The sequence below is a fragment of the Vombatus ursinus genome, unplaced genomic scaffold (genome assembly GCF_900497805.2).
Source record: "Vombatus ursinus unplaced genomic scaffold, bare-nosed wombat genome assembly UNPS02014817.1, whole genome shotgun sequence".
Taxonomy (NCBI): Eukaryota; Metazoa; Chordata; class Mammalia; order Diprotodontia; family Vombatidae; genus Vombatus; species Vombatus ursinus.
This window is the reverse complement of record NW_020954595.1, coordinates 10,301,762-10,317,541: the sequence shown is the minus strand read 5'-3', so window position 1 is coordinate 10,317,541 and position 15,780 is coordinate 10,301,762. Positions and strand designations below refer to the sequence as shown.

The window sequence follows — 15,780 nt, the reverse complement described above, 5'->3', positions numbered from 1 at the left end:
TATGTTGTGTTTATTCTGCATTGGAGTGAGCCGCTGATAGACCGTACAATCAGTTAGCTTTGCTGTCCTGGGAGAGACTCAACTGTGAGCAAAATGCATGTTGGCTTGGAACTTGGAAGAGACCATTTCAAATGGACCCAGCCGGCCGAGGCAGCCCCCGCTGCCCTTTGCCCACCCTGCTGGTGGAGGCCCCGGAACAGCCGGGGATGCTCAAGTCACCCCTCAGAAAAGCGTTCTCCACTCTCTGAAGCCGTCTGGCAGCCTGGCCTGAGGGCTCGCAGTGCTGGGGCTTGTGTGGGTGGGAGCTGGGAGGAATGTAACCTCTCTCCCACAAAGTAACCTTACTTTCCTTCATGTAGTTTCACTCCCGATGCCAGGGCAGCTGGGGATATGCTCCTGGAGACTCCGGGTGGAGAGAAAGTCGCGTGATTTCCATTCGAAACAAGGTTATACATTAGCTTATGCAGCTCCAGGAACAGTTCGCTTCAGCTCTGGTAGGAGTGAGCCAGGCCCTGGGAGGCTGTCCTGGGAACCTCCGTGGCTTAGAGAGTGAGCTCAGGATTCCAAGCATCTGTTTGTTATAAACAAACCTCAGGAATGTAACCAAGTCATTCCTGGGCTAGCGACTGTCTGGCTGCAAAGCTGCAGCATGGTGCAGGTGATTGGGGCCTCACTGGAGGGCAACAACATCACTCATTCCTTTGGTTCAAGTGAATTTGGAAAGTTATTTCCAGTATTCTATTTCATCAGGAATCACAAGCTGATTTGAGGGCACTTTCGGGCTAGTTTTGGCTCTACCTACCTCTTTGTAACACTGAAGACAAACCCTGTTTCCTGCCTCTCCTGCCTCGTGCTCAGTCCCTGAGTAATGCTGGGCACAAGCTGAATTTCATTTTTGGAGAAGTCCAAGTAAAACCACCTGGATGAAGGTCCAGATGGTCAAAGTCCTTCAAACCCCATTGTGGGCACCACATGGCATTGCTATCAAAGCACTAGGAATCACCTTCTCCTTGAGGTGCATTGTCTCTCACCAAAAACTCTTTTTCTGTTACGTGTAGCCATACATTGGAGACTTGCATCAGGCTCCACGCGCCGGACCAAGGTCATCCCTCAGGGAGCAGAGTTCTGGGGATTAGTCCTCTGGGAGCCAGAACCACCATCCTCCCACCAGTGGGCAGATGTGAATGGCACCCAATCCTCTGGGCAATAATGGCAGCTTTCAGTCCCCATTCGGGAAAAAATCCCAAAGGACAAAACCCAAATATTCAGAAAAGGATTTACAGGCACTTTGACCTGTCAAAATGCCATCTGTTTATTTATTTATTTATTTTTAAGGAGCAGCATTCTACAAGGGGAGGGCAGCTGAAACCCAGTAGGAACCAGTTAATTCCATATCTGTGCCTGGCACAGAACAAGTCTACAAAGAAACCAAACTGTGGCCCTCAAGAGTTTTCTCCGCCTTACACATCACTCATTTCCAGTCTGAGTTCAGAAGAATTTCACCTGGACAAGTTTTTCCAAGCAATCAGATGCCAGGGAGCTTCTTTCCCCACCAGCTTTGCCAATGTCACTTGCATAAGGAGATTCCCTTAGCAATGAGCAAACCTCATTCACTGGCCTTGAGGAGCAGGAGATCATGACTCCGGCAGCCACCAGCCTCCTGCCCCTCCACGCCGACATCTTGTTTTTCTTGTCTGCCAACAGGCAGGCGCGTTGGCAGTTCTTCTGGAATATGCAAACTGTCCTCTTTGCTTGTGTTCTTCTCTGGTTCATCTCTGGGAGCTGGATTCTCATCCTGCATGACTCCACAGAGCCCTCCCCCAACCAAGCACCTCATAGAAGGACATGGCCAGGCCTGGCAGAAAGATTCCCAGGACTGCTCCTTCAGTAAAGGAGGAGGACGAAGAGAAAGAGGAGGAAGGAGGATGGGGAGGAGGAAGGAGGATGGGGAGGAGGAAGAGAGAGAAAGAGGAGGAAGGAGGAGGAGAAGGGGGAGGAGGAGGAGGATGAAGAAGAGGAAGGAAGAAGGGCAGAAGGAGAAGGATGAGGGGTAGGATGAAGGAGTAGAAGGAAGAGGAAGAAAAAGAGGAGGAGGAGGAGAAAGAAGAAGCGAGCAGCTTACTTCATAGAAGCCACGGACGAGCGCCTCCGTCTGCTGCACAACGCCCCGCTCCACCCGCCACTTCACCATCCTCTCGATGTATTCCTTCTTGTTTTTTTCCGTCACCTGGGTATTCGCACCCCCAGATTTCAACTCTCTTTCTGTCACCTTCCAGGGAGAAAGAAAAGTAGGTTAAGGTTTCTTTCTTCTGTTCACCTCCCAGTTGGACGTGGGTTTCAAAAGTTTGCTTTTTTCTCCTCAGAAAAGATACAGAAAAGGGAAAGTGAGCAAAATGGCTCTAGGTTCTGCCCCAGGACAGTACTGAGCATCTTCCTTTTCTTTCCTGAAGGTAGGGAGCACCTGGTCATTAGAAAACAACATCCTGACCCTGGAGTTAGGAGGACCTGAGTTCAAATGTGACCTCAGAGACTTCCTAGCTGTGTGACCCTGGGCAAGTCACTTAACCCCAATTGCCTCAAAAAAAAAAAAAAGAAAGAAAGAACAAAAGAGAAAAACAACATCAAATGATGGGATCATAGATTTGGATCTAGAAAAGACCTTAGGAGCCACTAACTTTAACCTCCTCATTTTACAGATGAGGAAACTGATGTACAGAGAGTTTATTGTCCGAGGTCACTCAGATAAGAAAGAAGTGATTGAGTTGGGCTTTGAGCAGCCAAGGCCTCTGACTACAAAGCCAGGGAGTGTTCCAGGGGTGTCAGGTTTAGCGTCCTGGGGGATGCACCCCAGGGTCCATAAGAGTGAAGGAAGCTCTTAGTGAGGCCATTAGGAATGACATGAACGTGTTCAGGGCAGAAACCTTCCCAACTGCTGTGGAAATCAGGACCTTTTGCCATTGACATTTGGGTGTTGGGCTCAGTTTCAGGAGCTCCTGATTTACAATATTTTCTGTCATTGGTAACTAAAGAGAGTTTCTTAGCAGGGCTTCCCTGCTCCACCCTCCTTACCGAGCTGCTGAATGGTCACTCCCAAACCCCTGGCCCAAGGGCAGGAAATGCATATTTCAAATTATGGCTAACAATGAAAGTCTTTCTTTTAGGCTGAACAAACAGGAAATAACCTGAAGCCACATGACCGGGTTAATGTGACTTCATCTACTCCAGGGAGAGCCGGGTTAGCAAACTTTAAAGAACCCACTTTATAGAGGGATAGGTACTGTAGGTGGGCAGGGCTGGTAGCAGTGATGCCTGGGGAATTCTTTCTGTCTTTTCTTTAAGTGTGTGGCCTGACAGCCCAGTGAGTGCTCGGTTCATGTTCTCATTTTAAAAGAAAGTGTGTTGTTTGTTGGCCAGGAAAGAAAGGATTCTCCTTCCAGAAGGTGAAGCATGTGAAGATGTGGTCACTGAGATGCTGGAGTGGAAGGCAGGCCTTGTTGGATTAAAGCTGAATTCGTGTGATGGGACAGACCCGGATGTGACTCTGGTCAGGAGAGCAGTGCACAGCTCTAGCCCCTCGAGAGGAAGGAGAGAAAGCCCTGCTGGAGGGGGGTTGGGGTGGGCTGCTGCCAGCCGTCTAGACTGAGCAAGCCGGAGTGGCCAGGGATGAGGAGACAGGCTCCATCCTGGGCGCGAAGGAGGGTCTAGGAAAGGGAAGAGCTTTGCAAAGCCATCATGCTGATCCTTGCGTTAACATCGGAGGGCAGGGCCTCACTTGGGCAGAGGGCGCTTTGCTCCTCTCTTCTGGAAGACCAGAACAGCCCATGGCACTGCCTCCTCTGCCCCTGGCTCTCCAGCCAAGACACTGACCTGCCCAAAAACCTCTTCGTTCACGGTGAAGGTGAGGTCCAAGATGTCCGTAATGTTGTTGTCCTTCATCCACTGCAGGCTTTGGTGGAACTCCTCATCCAGGTACTCCAGGTCGCTCAGGTCACAGGGCCTGCAGGGAGGGGTCAGAAGGAGAGAGGCCAGGAGTTCCAGGCTGCAGCCACAGGCATGGCCGACGTGTGTGAGCCTACCCTCGGAAACCCTTGGCTGGGCACCGGCTGCTTTTGGTTCCTTCTAAATCTCCAGTATCATAGATCGTTGGAGCACAGGACGTGGACAGGGGCTGGCCCAGACATTTCAGGGGTGCGGGGAAATCCCGGGGGAGGAAAGCCCCTCTACTCATACAGGTTGGCACCTTCACTGCAATGTACATAGAAGCCCTTCATAATAGCATATTTATTATCATCCCTTTAGAGATGAGGAAACTGAGGCCCAGAATGATTAAGTGACCTGCTCAACATGACTCAGGGAGAGACAGAGCTGGGATTTGAACTCAGGATCTCTGATCATTAGCCTGGATGCTCCTGAGGGCAGGGGTCAGTTTTTTGCCTTTCTTTGTATCCTCAGTGTTTGGCACAGTGCCTGGCACATGGTCAGTACTTAATAAATGCGTGTTTGGCTTGACTTGTTCCAACTCTGACTCCAAATCCTCTGCTCCGTGTTAAAGAGCATAATAACCAATGGGAAGAATTTAGCCCAGAAAACCCAAACACGGCGAAAGGAGGAGACGAGCGCCGTCCCTGGACAGTGGAGGGGAAGAGCAGCGTCGCCCTGGCCACAGACTCTCAACCTCAAGCCTCTGTGGGTGACAGCTTGTCCTTTCTGGCTGACAGCCCCCAAGCGTTTTGACTACAGTAATGGTTACAGGGACCAGGGTGGCAAGCTGAGGGTGAGTGGGAGGGTTCTGGACCCACCCAGACTTCAGAAAGCAAGGGCCCCGCCGTCTGTCTCCTGCGGGGGATGGGGTGCCAGGAGAAGACCACAGAATCACACTCACAGCCGGAGCAGGGCCTTGTAGAAGGGCCTCGTGAAGAAGGCGTCCAGGAGGTACTGGTGGATGAGGGCCAGGCCCAGGATGCGGCCACTGAAGCGAAACCTGTGGGGCACAGAACGCAGGAAATGTGAGCAGCTGCTGACTCTCACTGGGGATGGCGGGTGGGTCTGATCTCCCCCTCGCTTCCCTTTTCCTTCTCTCTTTTCTGCAACGTTCTGGATTTGCTGGTTTGGGGCAGAAGCTCAGGCAGCTTCTCATCATCATCACCGACAAATGCTTACTATGCGCAACACGCTTTATTATTACTGTTCTTGTCTCATCATTGTTAGCTCCCATATCATGCTTAACTTCTCCACGTGACCATGACCTCATCTAGGGCGCCCCTCTGTTAATCTCTTTGTAGCCCCACTGCTTGGCAGAGGGCTTTCCGTATCATTCCATCACAGCATCGTAGATTCGGAGTGGGCAGAGCACTTAGAGGTCATCCAGACCCCCATTGTACAGGTGAGGAAACCGGCACAAGAGGGGTTAAATCTCCTGCTCCACGTCCCACAGATGGTGAGTGTCTGAGGCGGGTTTGAACCCACCTCTCCCTGGCCAGTGGGTTCGTCTACCATGTCGGCTACAGAGCACAGAGTCCACCTGCTGGCTGCCATCCTCATTCTACCTTAGCCATGCACGGGGATGGTCGCACGCCAATCTTGCTGTTACCCACTTCCCCATTAGAAACGAGGACATCCTCTTCTCTGACCATAACCTCCTCTTATTCGTCTCTGCCCATGCCTCTCCCTCACTCTCCCATCCCCGCCAACTTGTTCTTTGCCCCCATGAAGACTTGCATTCCACTTACCTATCAATACCCCTTGGGCCATTCCCCTGCCCTGACTTCCCACTCCTGTCTCCACCTTAACCCAAGAGTTAGCCATTTGAATTCCACAATGATCCTGTCTCTGATCTTCTAGAGATAAAACCTCAGCCCTGGACTACTCTCCTCATCCCCCTCCTCCACTCCTAATCATGAGCTGCTGCTTGAAGCTGGAGGGGCTCATGTTGCCTGGCCCCACTGCAGCAGGGCAGTCCTTGTAATCTTCCCTCATTAATTCCCCATCTCACTCGTCACAGAAGCCTTTCCAAATATCCTCTTCCTTCCAGAAATGAATCCTCCATCTTGCCTCTTATTTTATTGGGAAAAAAACGAGGTCATTCCATGAACTCCCTCCTCATCTATCCTCTTCATCTCAAAACCTCTTGATATTATGAGTCACTCTCTTCCTTTCCCCCAGACTTTGGCAAAGAGCCAGCCATCCTTCTTCTTGCCAAAGGCCCTTTATCCCATCCCCCTCCTCAATGGCCTTCTTTTCCCATTCTCAAATCTATAAGATCTATAAGATCCTTACTTACTGGTTCTGAGCATGCCCCAGCCTTTTCATTGCTGGATCTAAGAGGGGAGCCCTAATGAGACTTCCACAAAAGCTGAAGGTCTCAGAGATGCCATAAGATGATACAGTGAAAGGTCTTCAGATGGAAAAAGGGGGAGGCTGGAATACTTAAACTGCGAATGAAGAATACAATGACAAAGACTATGTCTCCAGGGGACAGACTTCATTTACACCTTTTCATGGGTGGTAGAGAGGACTGAGCCAAAACTAAACAACCTAAGGAACATGGGCTGAGTGCTAGGGACTGCTTGAGTAAGGAAGAATTTGCCAAAAAGTCGAAGGGTCTGCTGACCTCTCTGAACAGAGCCCAGGAGCCCCCGGCCTAGCCTGTGGCTGGAGGTAGGAAAGGACTGTAGCTGCCCATTGAAGAGTGAGTCCAGACCATTTGGTAGGGATGCCATCCTGCAAAGTCCAGTGCTCAAGTTACCTGCCTGGGCTGGGCAAGAGAGCCTGGTGAGGAGCCAGAAGAGGCACTGGGTGACTTACTTGACCCAGCCCATCTGCAGATTGGCTCATCTTGTAAAGCCACTGCACACTAAGCTACAAAGTCCAAAGTCTTAAAGCTCAAGTCCAACCATGCTGCCCCCTACTCAATTAACTCCAGTGGAGACTTGGGAGACTGGGCACTTGCTGGTACTTGCCTTAAATCTCTCCCCACTCCAACCCATCCTTCATTCACCACCAAAGTGTTTTCCCTAAAGGGGGCAGGTCCAACCATGACAGCTGTCACGACAGACTCTGTGACCCCGTTGGGGTTTTCTTGGCAAAGATACTGGAGTGGTTTACCATTTCTTTCTCCCGCTCATTTTACAGTGAGGAAACTGAGGTAAACAGGCATAAGGGATTTACCCAGGGTCACACAGCTAGTAAGTGTCTGAGGATTTGAACTCATGAAGGTGAGCCTGCCTGACTCCAGGCCCAGCACTTTATCTGCTGCATCGGCTAGCTGCTTCTGTTGCTTATGTCCAGTTTACATCCTGAACCATAGCTGTCTGCATATTGTCTCTGCCATTAGACCGAGGTCAGGGACTGTGGTTTTGCCTTTCTCTGTATCCCCTGGGCTTAGCACAGTGCCTGGCACATAGTAGGCACTTTACAAATACTTACTGAGCGACTGAACAGCAGAGCAGCTTCCTGAGGACCCTCTGATACAGAAAGGACATTGAGACCCTGTGGGATCTGACTTGGGAATTGTCTTGGTCACACGTGTCCTCTCCAGATGGGCCTTCCTACCACGGTCCTTGAGTTTGTGCCCCTTCTCTCCCCTTTCTGGGCTCCTGATGTGTTTCTGGAAGCGTGTCATTGTCCTAGCTCCGTCATTTGAGTAAATGCTTTTGCTAAAGCACTGAGTTGCTCAGTCGACTGATTGAGGGCAGGCACACTGATAGGGGCTCTGAGGATAGCCACCCAGAAAGTTACCGCTAGAACAGTTACGGCTCTGGGGACCCAATCTACGTAGATAATGCGAGCTTTATCAGTGACTCTGAGCATGGCATTACATTAGCAAACTTTAGCTATCCCTACCATCCTTTCAAGATGTCGTCCCATAGCTCTCCTCCCTTTCTCTCCCTTCCTCGTTTCTCACGCCTGCTTCTGCAATCCTGTACCTGATCTCATCCTTCAATTGAAACTACTCTCTCTGCCTTGGGCACTTATTAGCTGTGTGACCCTGGACAAGTCACTTACCCCTGTTTGCCTCAGTTTCCTCACCTGTAAAATGAGCTGGAGAAGGAAAAGGCAAACTGCTCCAGTATCTTTGCCAAGAAAGCCCCAAATGGGGTCATGAAGAGTTGGACACAACTGAAAATGACTGAACAATGACTCTCCCATTAGATTGTAAGCTCCTTGAAGGCAGGGACTGTCCTTTGCCTCTTTCTCTCTCCCCAGCACTCAGGACAGTGTCTGGCACATAGTAGGCGCTTAATGCTTATTGAATTGAGTCGAATTGGAAGGGTCAGTGGCTCTCTATTTGCTAGCCTAGGCTCTAGCTTTCTCATCGGCACAATGATGGCCAACCCCTTCATGCGCTAGGCCAAGGTGCCTTACAGGTAGGAAGCATCTCAGGAGGAGCTTAACGGAGGTCCTCCGACCTCTCGGCCCAGGCTTGTTCTAGTGCACCGTACTGCTTCCCTGTCAGGGGCCTCAGAGGAAGCTGTCCCAGAAGGCAGAGATGAGGAGTAGGGCATGGGGGCCACCAGCCTGTGTGAGTGAGCAGAGGACGGGTACGAACCAGAGAGTGGCCTGGAGAGTCCTGAGAAAGAAGCTCCCTGCCCACAGTAAATGCTGAAAAGGGTCCGTTGGATCAGAACTTAAAAGCCTTCCTGGTAGCAACACCCTCCAGGGCCAGAGCAGGGGATGCCAAGTTTCTCCAATTGCAGATAAAACTCGGGGAGCTCCTGGGACCCCTCCCCCATCTCCTTGGAGAGAAAGGACGGGCCGGCTTTGGAATGCAGATCACTGCTGCTGTTGCTTCGGTTGCTGTTGCTGGCTCTGTCCCAGTGCCAGACAAATCACAGGCTGGAGCCTCTGATTGCTCCTGATTGCCTGTCTTCCCTAGCAGTCTACCCGACGCTCTTTGCATGGAGCGCAGACAGCCCCAGCTCCTCCAGCCTTAGGTGGCTGATCCCATCGCTGGTGGCCAGACATCTGAGCCCGCTCTGCTCTGGACTTTATCTCAAGCCCATCTGGCTTGCTTGTATTTCTGTAGGATTACTAAGGCATTTCTACCCAGTCGACAATGGAGGTCATCTCCATCTGAGTTCCTGAGGCCTTTGGCCACAAAGGGTCAAATCCCAGGCTCTCAGAGTTGGAAGGGGGCTCAGAAGTCATGTCCTCCTACTTGCCCCCCACCGCCAACTGTCTCTACCACATCCCTTCTCTTTCTCCTGAAACCTCTCTAAGCGCCAGAGAATCAATCAATCAATCAATACTAATTAATTAATTAACAAAGCGGCAGAAGCTTAATTAAGGCAGACTGTGCAGATGGGTTTTAAAGAAGATTTCCTGGGTCCATTTTAACCAAACAGAGACAACTTGCAGGACAGAGATTCTTTACAGCCTCAGAGGATGCACGTCTGATCTTTTCTCCTCGAGGGGCACAGGACAGAGGATGCCTCCATTCAGGCTTCTCCCTGCCCTGTGACTCTCTGGAGTTTCCCTGGGAGTGAATGATGATGGCCAGATCAGCCAACTGCTAGGACAGATCTGTTTATGAAAAGTCCGCTATTCATGAACAAAGTTAACATCGGCTGTGTTTTGGGTGTGGCACAATCATCACCAGTTTCATTACCATCAGGAACGCTGAGACTCTGCAGAGTTGATATGGTCAGAGAAATAGATCCATCGGGAAAGGACCTTTGAGGTCAATGAGTCCCCTGTCCTCGTTTTACAGATGGGGAGACTGAGGCCCTGGGTGGGGGCTGGTATTTGCCTAAAGTCACGTAGGTAGGAAGTAACAGCGGTTGGCCCTTAGATGGCAGATTCAGTCATTCACACAGAGAGCTATGGGAGTGGCAGCCATGCCCAGGCCTCTCAGCTGAGGCTGAGGGTGTCCTGCCTCGGGTCATCTGCCAAGGCTTTCCTCGGGTGCCTCACTGTGGCATGGGGTGACTCCAAGTTCTCCATGGCCACAGGAATGGGGCACAAGCTTTGACAGGGCTGACCAAATAATAGCCTTTAGGCAAATGCCCAGCAACGGGCCGGGGCAAGGCTGGGGCCCAGGCTGAGCCCAGACCTTCCCATCACCAGGAAGTCGGCCACCAGGTAATGAATTATTTTAGCTTCAGCAACTCGACTGTCTGCAAAAATGTGTGTGTGGGGTGGTGATCTGCATGGGTGGAAGGATCACACACACCAGGGAAGTCCTGGGTCTTTGGATTATTAAACTATTCTAGGGATTCTCAGGGGAAAATAATGCCCCAACAGACAGGCCTGTTCTTTTTATAGATGGCTGTGTAATACAATGAATGCCGCACTCGACTCAAAAGTGAGGCAGACCTCAGTTCTAATCTGACCTCTGTACCATGTGACACATGTCACTGCCCCTCTCTGGGCCTCAGTTTCCCCATCTGTAAAATGAATACATCAGACTAGATGGCCTCTAGGTTCCCTTCCAGTTCTGGATGACCGACCTGATGCTCTTTCTCTTGACCTAAAAATGATCACTGGGTATGTGTGAGGGGACAGCCGACTTTCCTCTGCTGTGATTCCAACTACGAGACTTGTAGGTGTAGTGGGATGAAAAACTTGGAGGGATGGCAACATCTTGCGTCAGTGGGGAGGGATGCCCAGGCTTTGGGCAAGTCCAGCCTCTCTGTTCCATCTTCCATCCACTACAAGGTGCTATTGACCCTGGAGATTGGTGCCTACCTCACAACGAAGGAAGAGAGTCAGGTAAGGACAATGAGGCTTCAAAGAGGAAAAGCCCAGTGTAACCGCTGAGACCTCTCCTAACTCCGATTGTGTACAAATAACAAGCCTCCCCAGCCCAGGCATTGGGACACACGGACCACTCAGAAGCCTCTGGTCCAATGGGTTGTCCCAGATAGCTTGAGTTTGCTTCTCTTCTGTACGGCTGCTTTCTTGGAATCTTGGAATCGCAGAGTGGTATGGAGACATCTAATGTGCCCCAACCTGGAGCAGGAATTGCTTCCCCGGCACGCCTCGGGGTGGGCATCTAGCCATGCCTGAAGACCTCTTGGGATGGGGAATGCGAGACTCCCTGGGGACAGCTCTTTGTCCTGACCTCAGACCCAAGTCCGCCTCTCTGTCATGTCCCCTGTTGCGCCTGGCTCTGCTTTGGGCTTCTTGTCTCGGGTCTGTTTTGTATTCCCAAGCATGGAAAAGCCTCATAAGAGGATGTGAAACAAACATATCCCTGTTCCAGGTGGGACCCATCTAGCCCAGGTACCATCAACACTTCCTTTGTCCTGGTGGTGGCCAGCTGGAGGCTTCCAGGGTCTGCTTTTCTTAGGGACAGCAAATCACCTGAATGCTTGAGCTGAGGGGCCCTGTCTGCCTGGACTGAGATGCCCCGTCCACCTGGTCTGAGGACCTTTCCTCAGTTTCTATGTCAGACTAGACAAGCTTCTTCCGGTACTAAATTCAAGGGTCCCACGATGATGTCAGCCCGAGTCACTGAAGTTCCCCAGGTCTCTGTTTAATCATCCATACAATGAGAGGGCTGGACAAGCTTATCCCGGAGGGGACTTCTAGCTCTCCGATCTCAGGAGTTTATAGTCTTTTGGGGGTGGGAGAGGGGAGGAGTGAAGAGGATGTAAAGAACAGGGGGGCTGCTCCCTGTTCTAGTCCTAAAATGTTCAAGTGGTACTTCCCAGGAGACAGGCAGTGTTGCTATGGAGATAGAGATGTCAGAATCCTGAAAGCACGGTAGTCTCAGCACCTGCTAATGTCTCCTGGGAGCAGCAAGGTGCAGGTCACTCTCTCACTGGTTCATCCTCCTTGCTTTCCTCCCTCCCCCTGACTCTGACACAGAGGTGAGGAAGAAGACTAAATTCACAATCCTCCTCTATTACCTCTCTGCAAGCCGGCTTCCGGCCTCATCGTTCAACTGAGACGTTGCTCCAAAGTTACCTTCTTCCTGACTTCTGCAGCATTTGACCCTGTCAGTCATCCTCTCAGAGATTTTGTGAACCTGCTCTCTCCTGGTTCTCCTCCTACGTGTCTGGCCACTCCTTCTCAGTATGCTCCCCTGAGTCAGCATCCTTGTCACGTTCCCTAACGGTGGGGGCCCCCAGGTTCTGCCCTGGACCTTCTTCTATTTTCTCTCTAGACTCCTTCACATCGGCTCCCATGTGTTTAATTGTAATCTCCATGCAGATGCCTCCCAGATCTCCATGGCCAGCCCTAGTCTCTCTGCTGAGCTTCAGGCTTTCATCACCAGATGCCTCTTGGACACTCCCTCCTGGATGTCCGGAGGCATCTTAACCAAACGTCCAAAAGAGAACTTTCCTCCGAAACATCCCCCCTTACTACAAGGATTCTGCCATCACCTCTGTTGCCCAGGTTGGCAACTTTGGCATCACCCTAGGCTCTTAACTGTCCCTTCACTCCACATATCTGCCCAGTTGCCAAATCTTATCAGTTTTATCTCTGCAACAGCTCTCACATGCATCCTTTCTGCCCACGCCCCCGGGCCCTCAGCCCCCAAACCCAGGCTGCCATCCCCTCTCAAGCAATGCTCTTCTTCCTCCCCTCAGCCTCTGAATCCCCAGTCTCCTTCAAGGGTCAGCTCAAGTGGGGCACGTGACCTTTCCTGACACGGACGGTGCCTCCTCTCCCCCTTGCCCCAGCAGTGTCTGCTCTGCATGGGCCATACATATGACTCATGTAGATATATACATGCAGCACAGAGAGGTACATGTGTGTGTGTATACCCATAAGTTTACACACACGTTCACATGTATGCTATCTCCTCCCTTTCATTAGAACGCAGGCTTCTCAAGGGAAGCTACTCGTTCATCTGGTCTGCCTTCACATCCCCAGTGGCACCAAGCGCAGCGTCTAACACACAGAAGGGGCTTCCTAAGCGCTCACTGACTGACCCCAGACTTCAGCGCGTCCAGGAAGTGTGCAGGAAAGCCGGCCAGTTAACAGAGGGCACCCCGGCAAAGGTCATGTCAGAGCGTCGGAGCTGGAAAAGCCCTAGTTCTCAGCTCAGTGGATGAGGAAGGGGAGGCACCGAGAAGCAAAGAGTCTTGTGGGACGTCACCAAGGCCAAGAGGAGCAGAGTTGGGATTCGGTCCCATGTCCTCTGGCTCCAAATGCAGCCCTCTTCTTGAGGGAACAGAGTTCCTTGTTTGCATCCCTTTCATGTTGGAAGTTCACTGTTTAGTGGGGCTCCATCTTTTCTTGTTCTTTTTGAAATGAAAAACAAAAACAAAAACAAAACCCACTCTATTAATGATCTGCTCACTGCACCGAAGTCACTTTCCAATGCTCTTTCTCCCCCACAGAACCTTCCCTATAACAAAGAAAGCCAATTGAGCCAATTCAGCCAACCCTAGAACCACATGAGGCATGTAGAGTATTCTGAGCCTCTATGGGGGGGGGGGTTGTAGACGGGGTATGTAGATATATGACCAGGCCTCCGGAACCAGGACTATAGCTCCAGAACATTTGTTCTGCTGACGTCACTGGGGAGTGAGAATCTCAGAACACCTCAGGCTCCAAGTGTGGGCACCTCAGAAGGCTAAGGGGGAACATGGCAGATCCAAGCACAGTGCAGGCCCTTCTCAATAATGATCTGGGTTCAAGGCATGATAGAAGGAAGAAAACCAGAGAAGTATGACCCGAAAACAGGGTAGGATGGTAATACAGCAGCAGATGTAACAGAACGACAGCCAAAGTGCCCCATGGGTACCTCAAAAACACACAAGAACCCAAGAGGAGTCCAATATCGAATGGCTCCTCTGGGAGGGATCTGTGGAAATACGTGGACAAGGGGCCTACAAGCAGTGAGGTTTAGTCAATAGAACGCTGGATGTAGAATCAGAAAGACCTGGGTTCACATCCTGTTCCAGGCACTTACTAGCTGTGTGACCATGGGTAAGATGCCCATCTCTCTGGGCCTCAGTTTTCCCATCTGTAAAATTAAGGGGTTTCACTCAATGACCTTACACTATTCCATGATCCTATGATCCCACGATTGGTGCCAGTGGGGGAACTGTCCGTATTAATGAGATCATGGGCCCACTGAGGTTGAAGCACACACTCATACACACACACCCACATGCATACTCACAACATGCACCCAGACGCTAGTAAGTGAAAACCAAACATGGCACCCACTGGAAGATTCTAAGGAATCTCCTAAATGTCAAGCATTTGCATTCTTCTTGTCTCCCTTGGCCTGAGTGATTGCTTTGGTATGTTCAGCCAGGATGGGGAAAGCCTGCTATAAAGATCCATGAAACGGCAGTCCTCAAGGAAGTAGAAGAAGACCGGGGCTTGAAGGGAAAGTAGGAATTTCTTAGATTCCTGACGAGTCTTTCCCAGATTTGGCACTGTCCTCAGTAGAACAGGTGAAAATAGGCTGTAGGCACTGTGAGTCATTGGTTCAGGTCTTTTTGTGAAGCTTATGATATTCTAGAAGCCCCACTTACTAAGGGTGGCATGACATTCCACTGGGAAAAGACCATTTTCATTTTAGGAAGACATACAGTCCAACAATGAAATGTCCTGTCCGTAGGACCCAATGGTCTTTTGCAATGGAATGTCATGGCACCGTTAGTAAGGCATGAGAAAAACATCTTCACTGATGCTGATGTTGTCATGAATTAATCCCTCTTTCTCACCCATCTTTGAAATAGGAAGGCAGCAGGTGGCACTGTCTAAATATATCAGATGAGGAAACTGAGGCACAGAGCAGCAAGTTGACATGTTTAATAGTCTATCAAGCTAGTCACGGAACCACAGAATCTCAGAATTGTGGGAAATCTCATTGACCTTCAGTTCCAACCCATACCCCAACAAGATTCCTCTCTGCCTCATCCTCCGGCCTTCAGCTGAAGATCTCTGAGGAGAAGGAGCCCACCAGGGATCAGGCACTCCAGTGATTAAGAAGTTTTTCCTTAAATCCAAATCCCCACCTCTCCTTCTTTGAAAGTTCCACTTATCACTCCTGATTCTGCCCTCTGGGGCCAAGCTTAACAAGCTCATCTTTTCATCCTTCAAATGCCCCAAGGCCACCACCAGGTCTCGGGAAAGTCTCCTTTTCTTCAGGCCAAACCCTACTCTAGGTCTCCCACATTGTATGATTTCCCATGAGACTGAAGTTTAAAAAGTCTCAGAGTCCCACAGGGTTAATGTCTTATCAATGTCTTGTCAATGGATAAGCTCCCAATTTAGGAGAATAAATCATGACCTTGAGTAACTTTGAGAGGCAACCTGGTGGAGTTCAGTCAAGCTCAGGAATCTGCACTGAACGATCCCTGCAGGCTGCCTACTGACTTAGTCTTAAAATGTAATGTTGTCTAGGCTTTATTGTAGCTGGTATTTATTTTTGTTAAATATTTCCCAATTATATTTTAATCTGCTTATGCCACCTTCAGGAGTGTTGTGGCCCAGATGTGGCCCAGAGTCAACAGAGCACAGGATTTTGAGTCAAGAAGAGCTGAGTTCCAATCCCCCCTCAGACACTTGCTAGACATGTGACTGACCTGGCGGAAATTCTCTGAGTCTCAGTTTCCTCATTTGTAACCAAACTCTATGGTCGTTAAGGTCCCTTCCAGCTCCCCATCTATGGTCCCAGACACTCCTAAAGCTTCTGTTGTTCAGCGTGGAAATTCCCTCTGATGGGCCAGAAGACAACATTCACGCCATCCCTTGAGTACAGCCCTCCAGCGAACAGGCTGACCCTGCCTGCTGGCCAGCAGCCAGGATGCTCTGACAAGCTTACATTCCAGCCATGCTTGACTCACTACATTCTTGGTATTTTCCCTC

General features: G+C 50.5%; 1 protein-coding gene across 1 annotated transcript in view; it reads right to left on the bottom strand.

The window, feature by feature from the left end:
* HECW1 (HECT, C2 and WW domain containing E3 ubiquitin protein ligase 1) overlaps positions 1 to 15,780 on the bottom strand; it is a 146,475-nt gene that overhangs the window by 10,319 nt on the left and 120,376 nt on the right. Inside the window, exons 22-24 of the mRNA XM_027835905.1 lie at positions 4,883 to 4,981; positions 3,868 to 3,997; positions 2,123 to 2,269 (exon numbers count right to left, since the gene is read on the bottom strand). Of these exons, the coding sequence (XP_027691706.1) occupies positions 2,123 to 2,269; positions 3,868 to 3,997; positions 4,883 to 4,981 (376 nt within the window). The remainder of the gene's footprint in view (positions 1 to 2,122; positions 2,270 to 3,867; positions 3,998 to 4,882; positions 4,982 to 15,780) is intronic.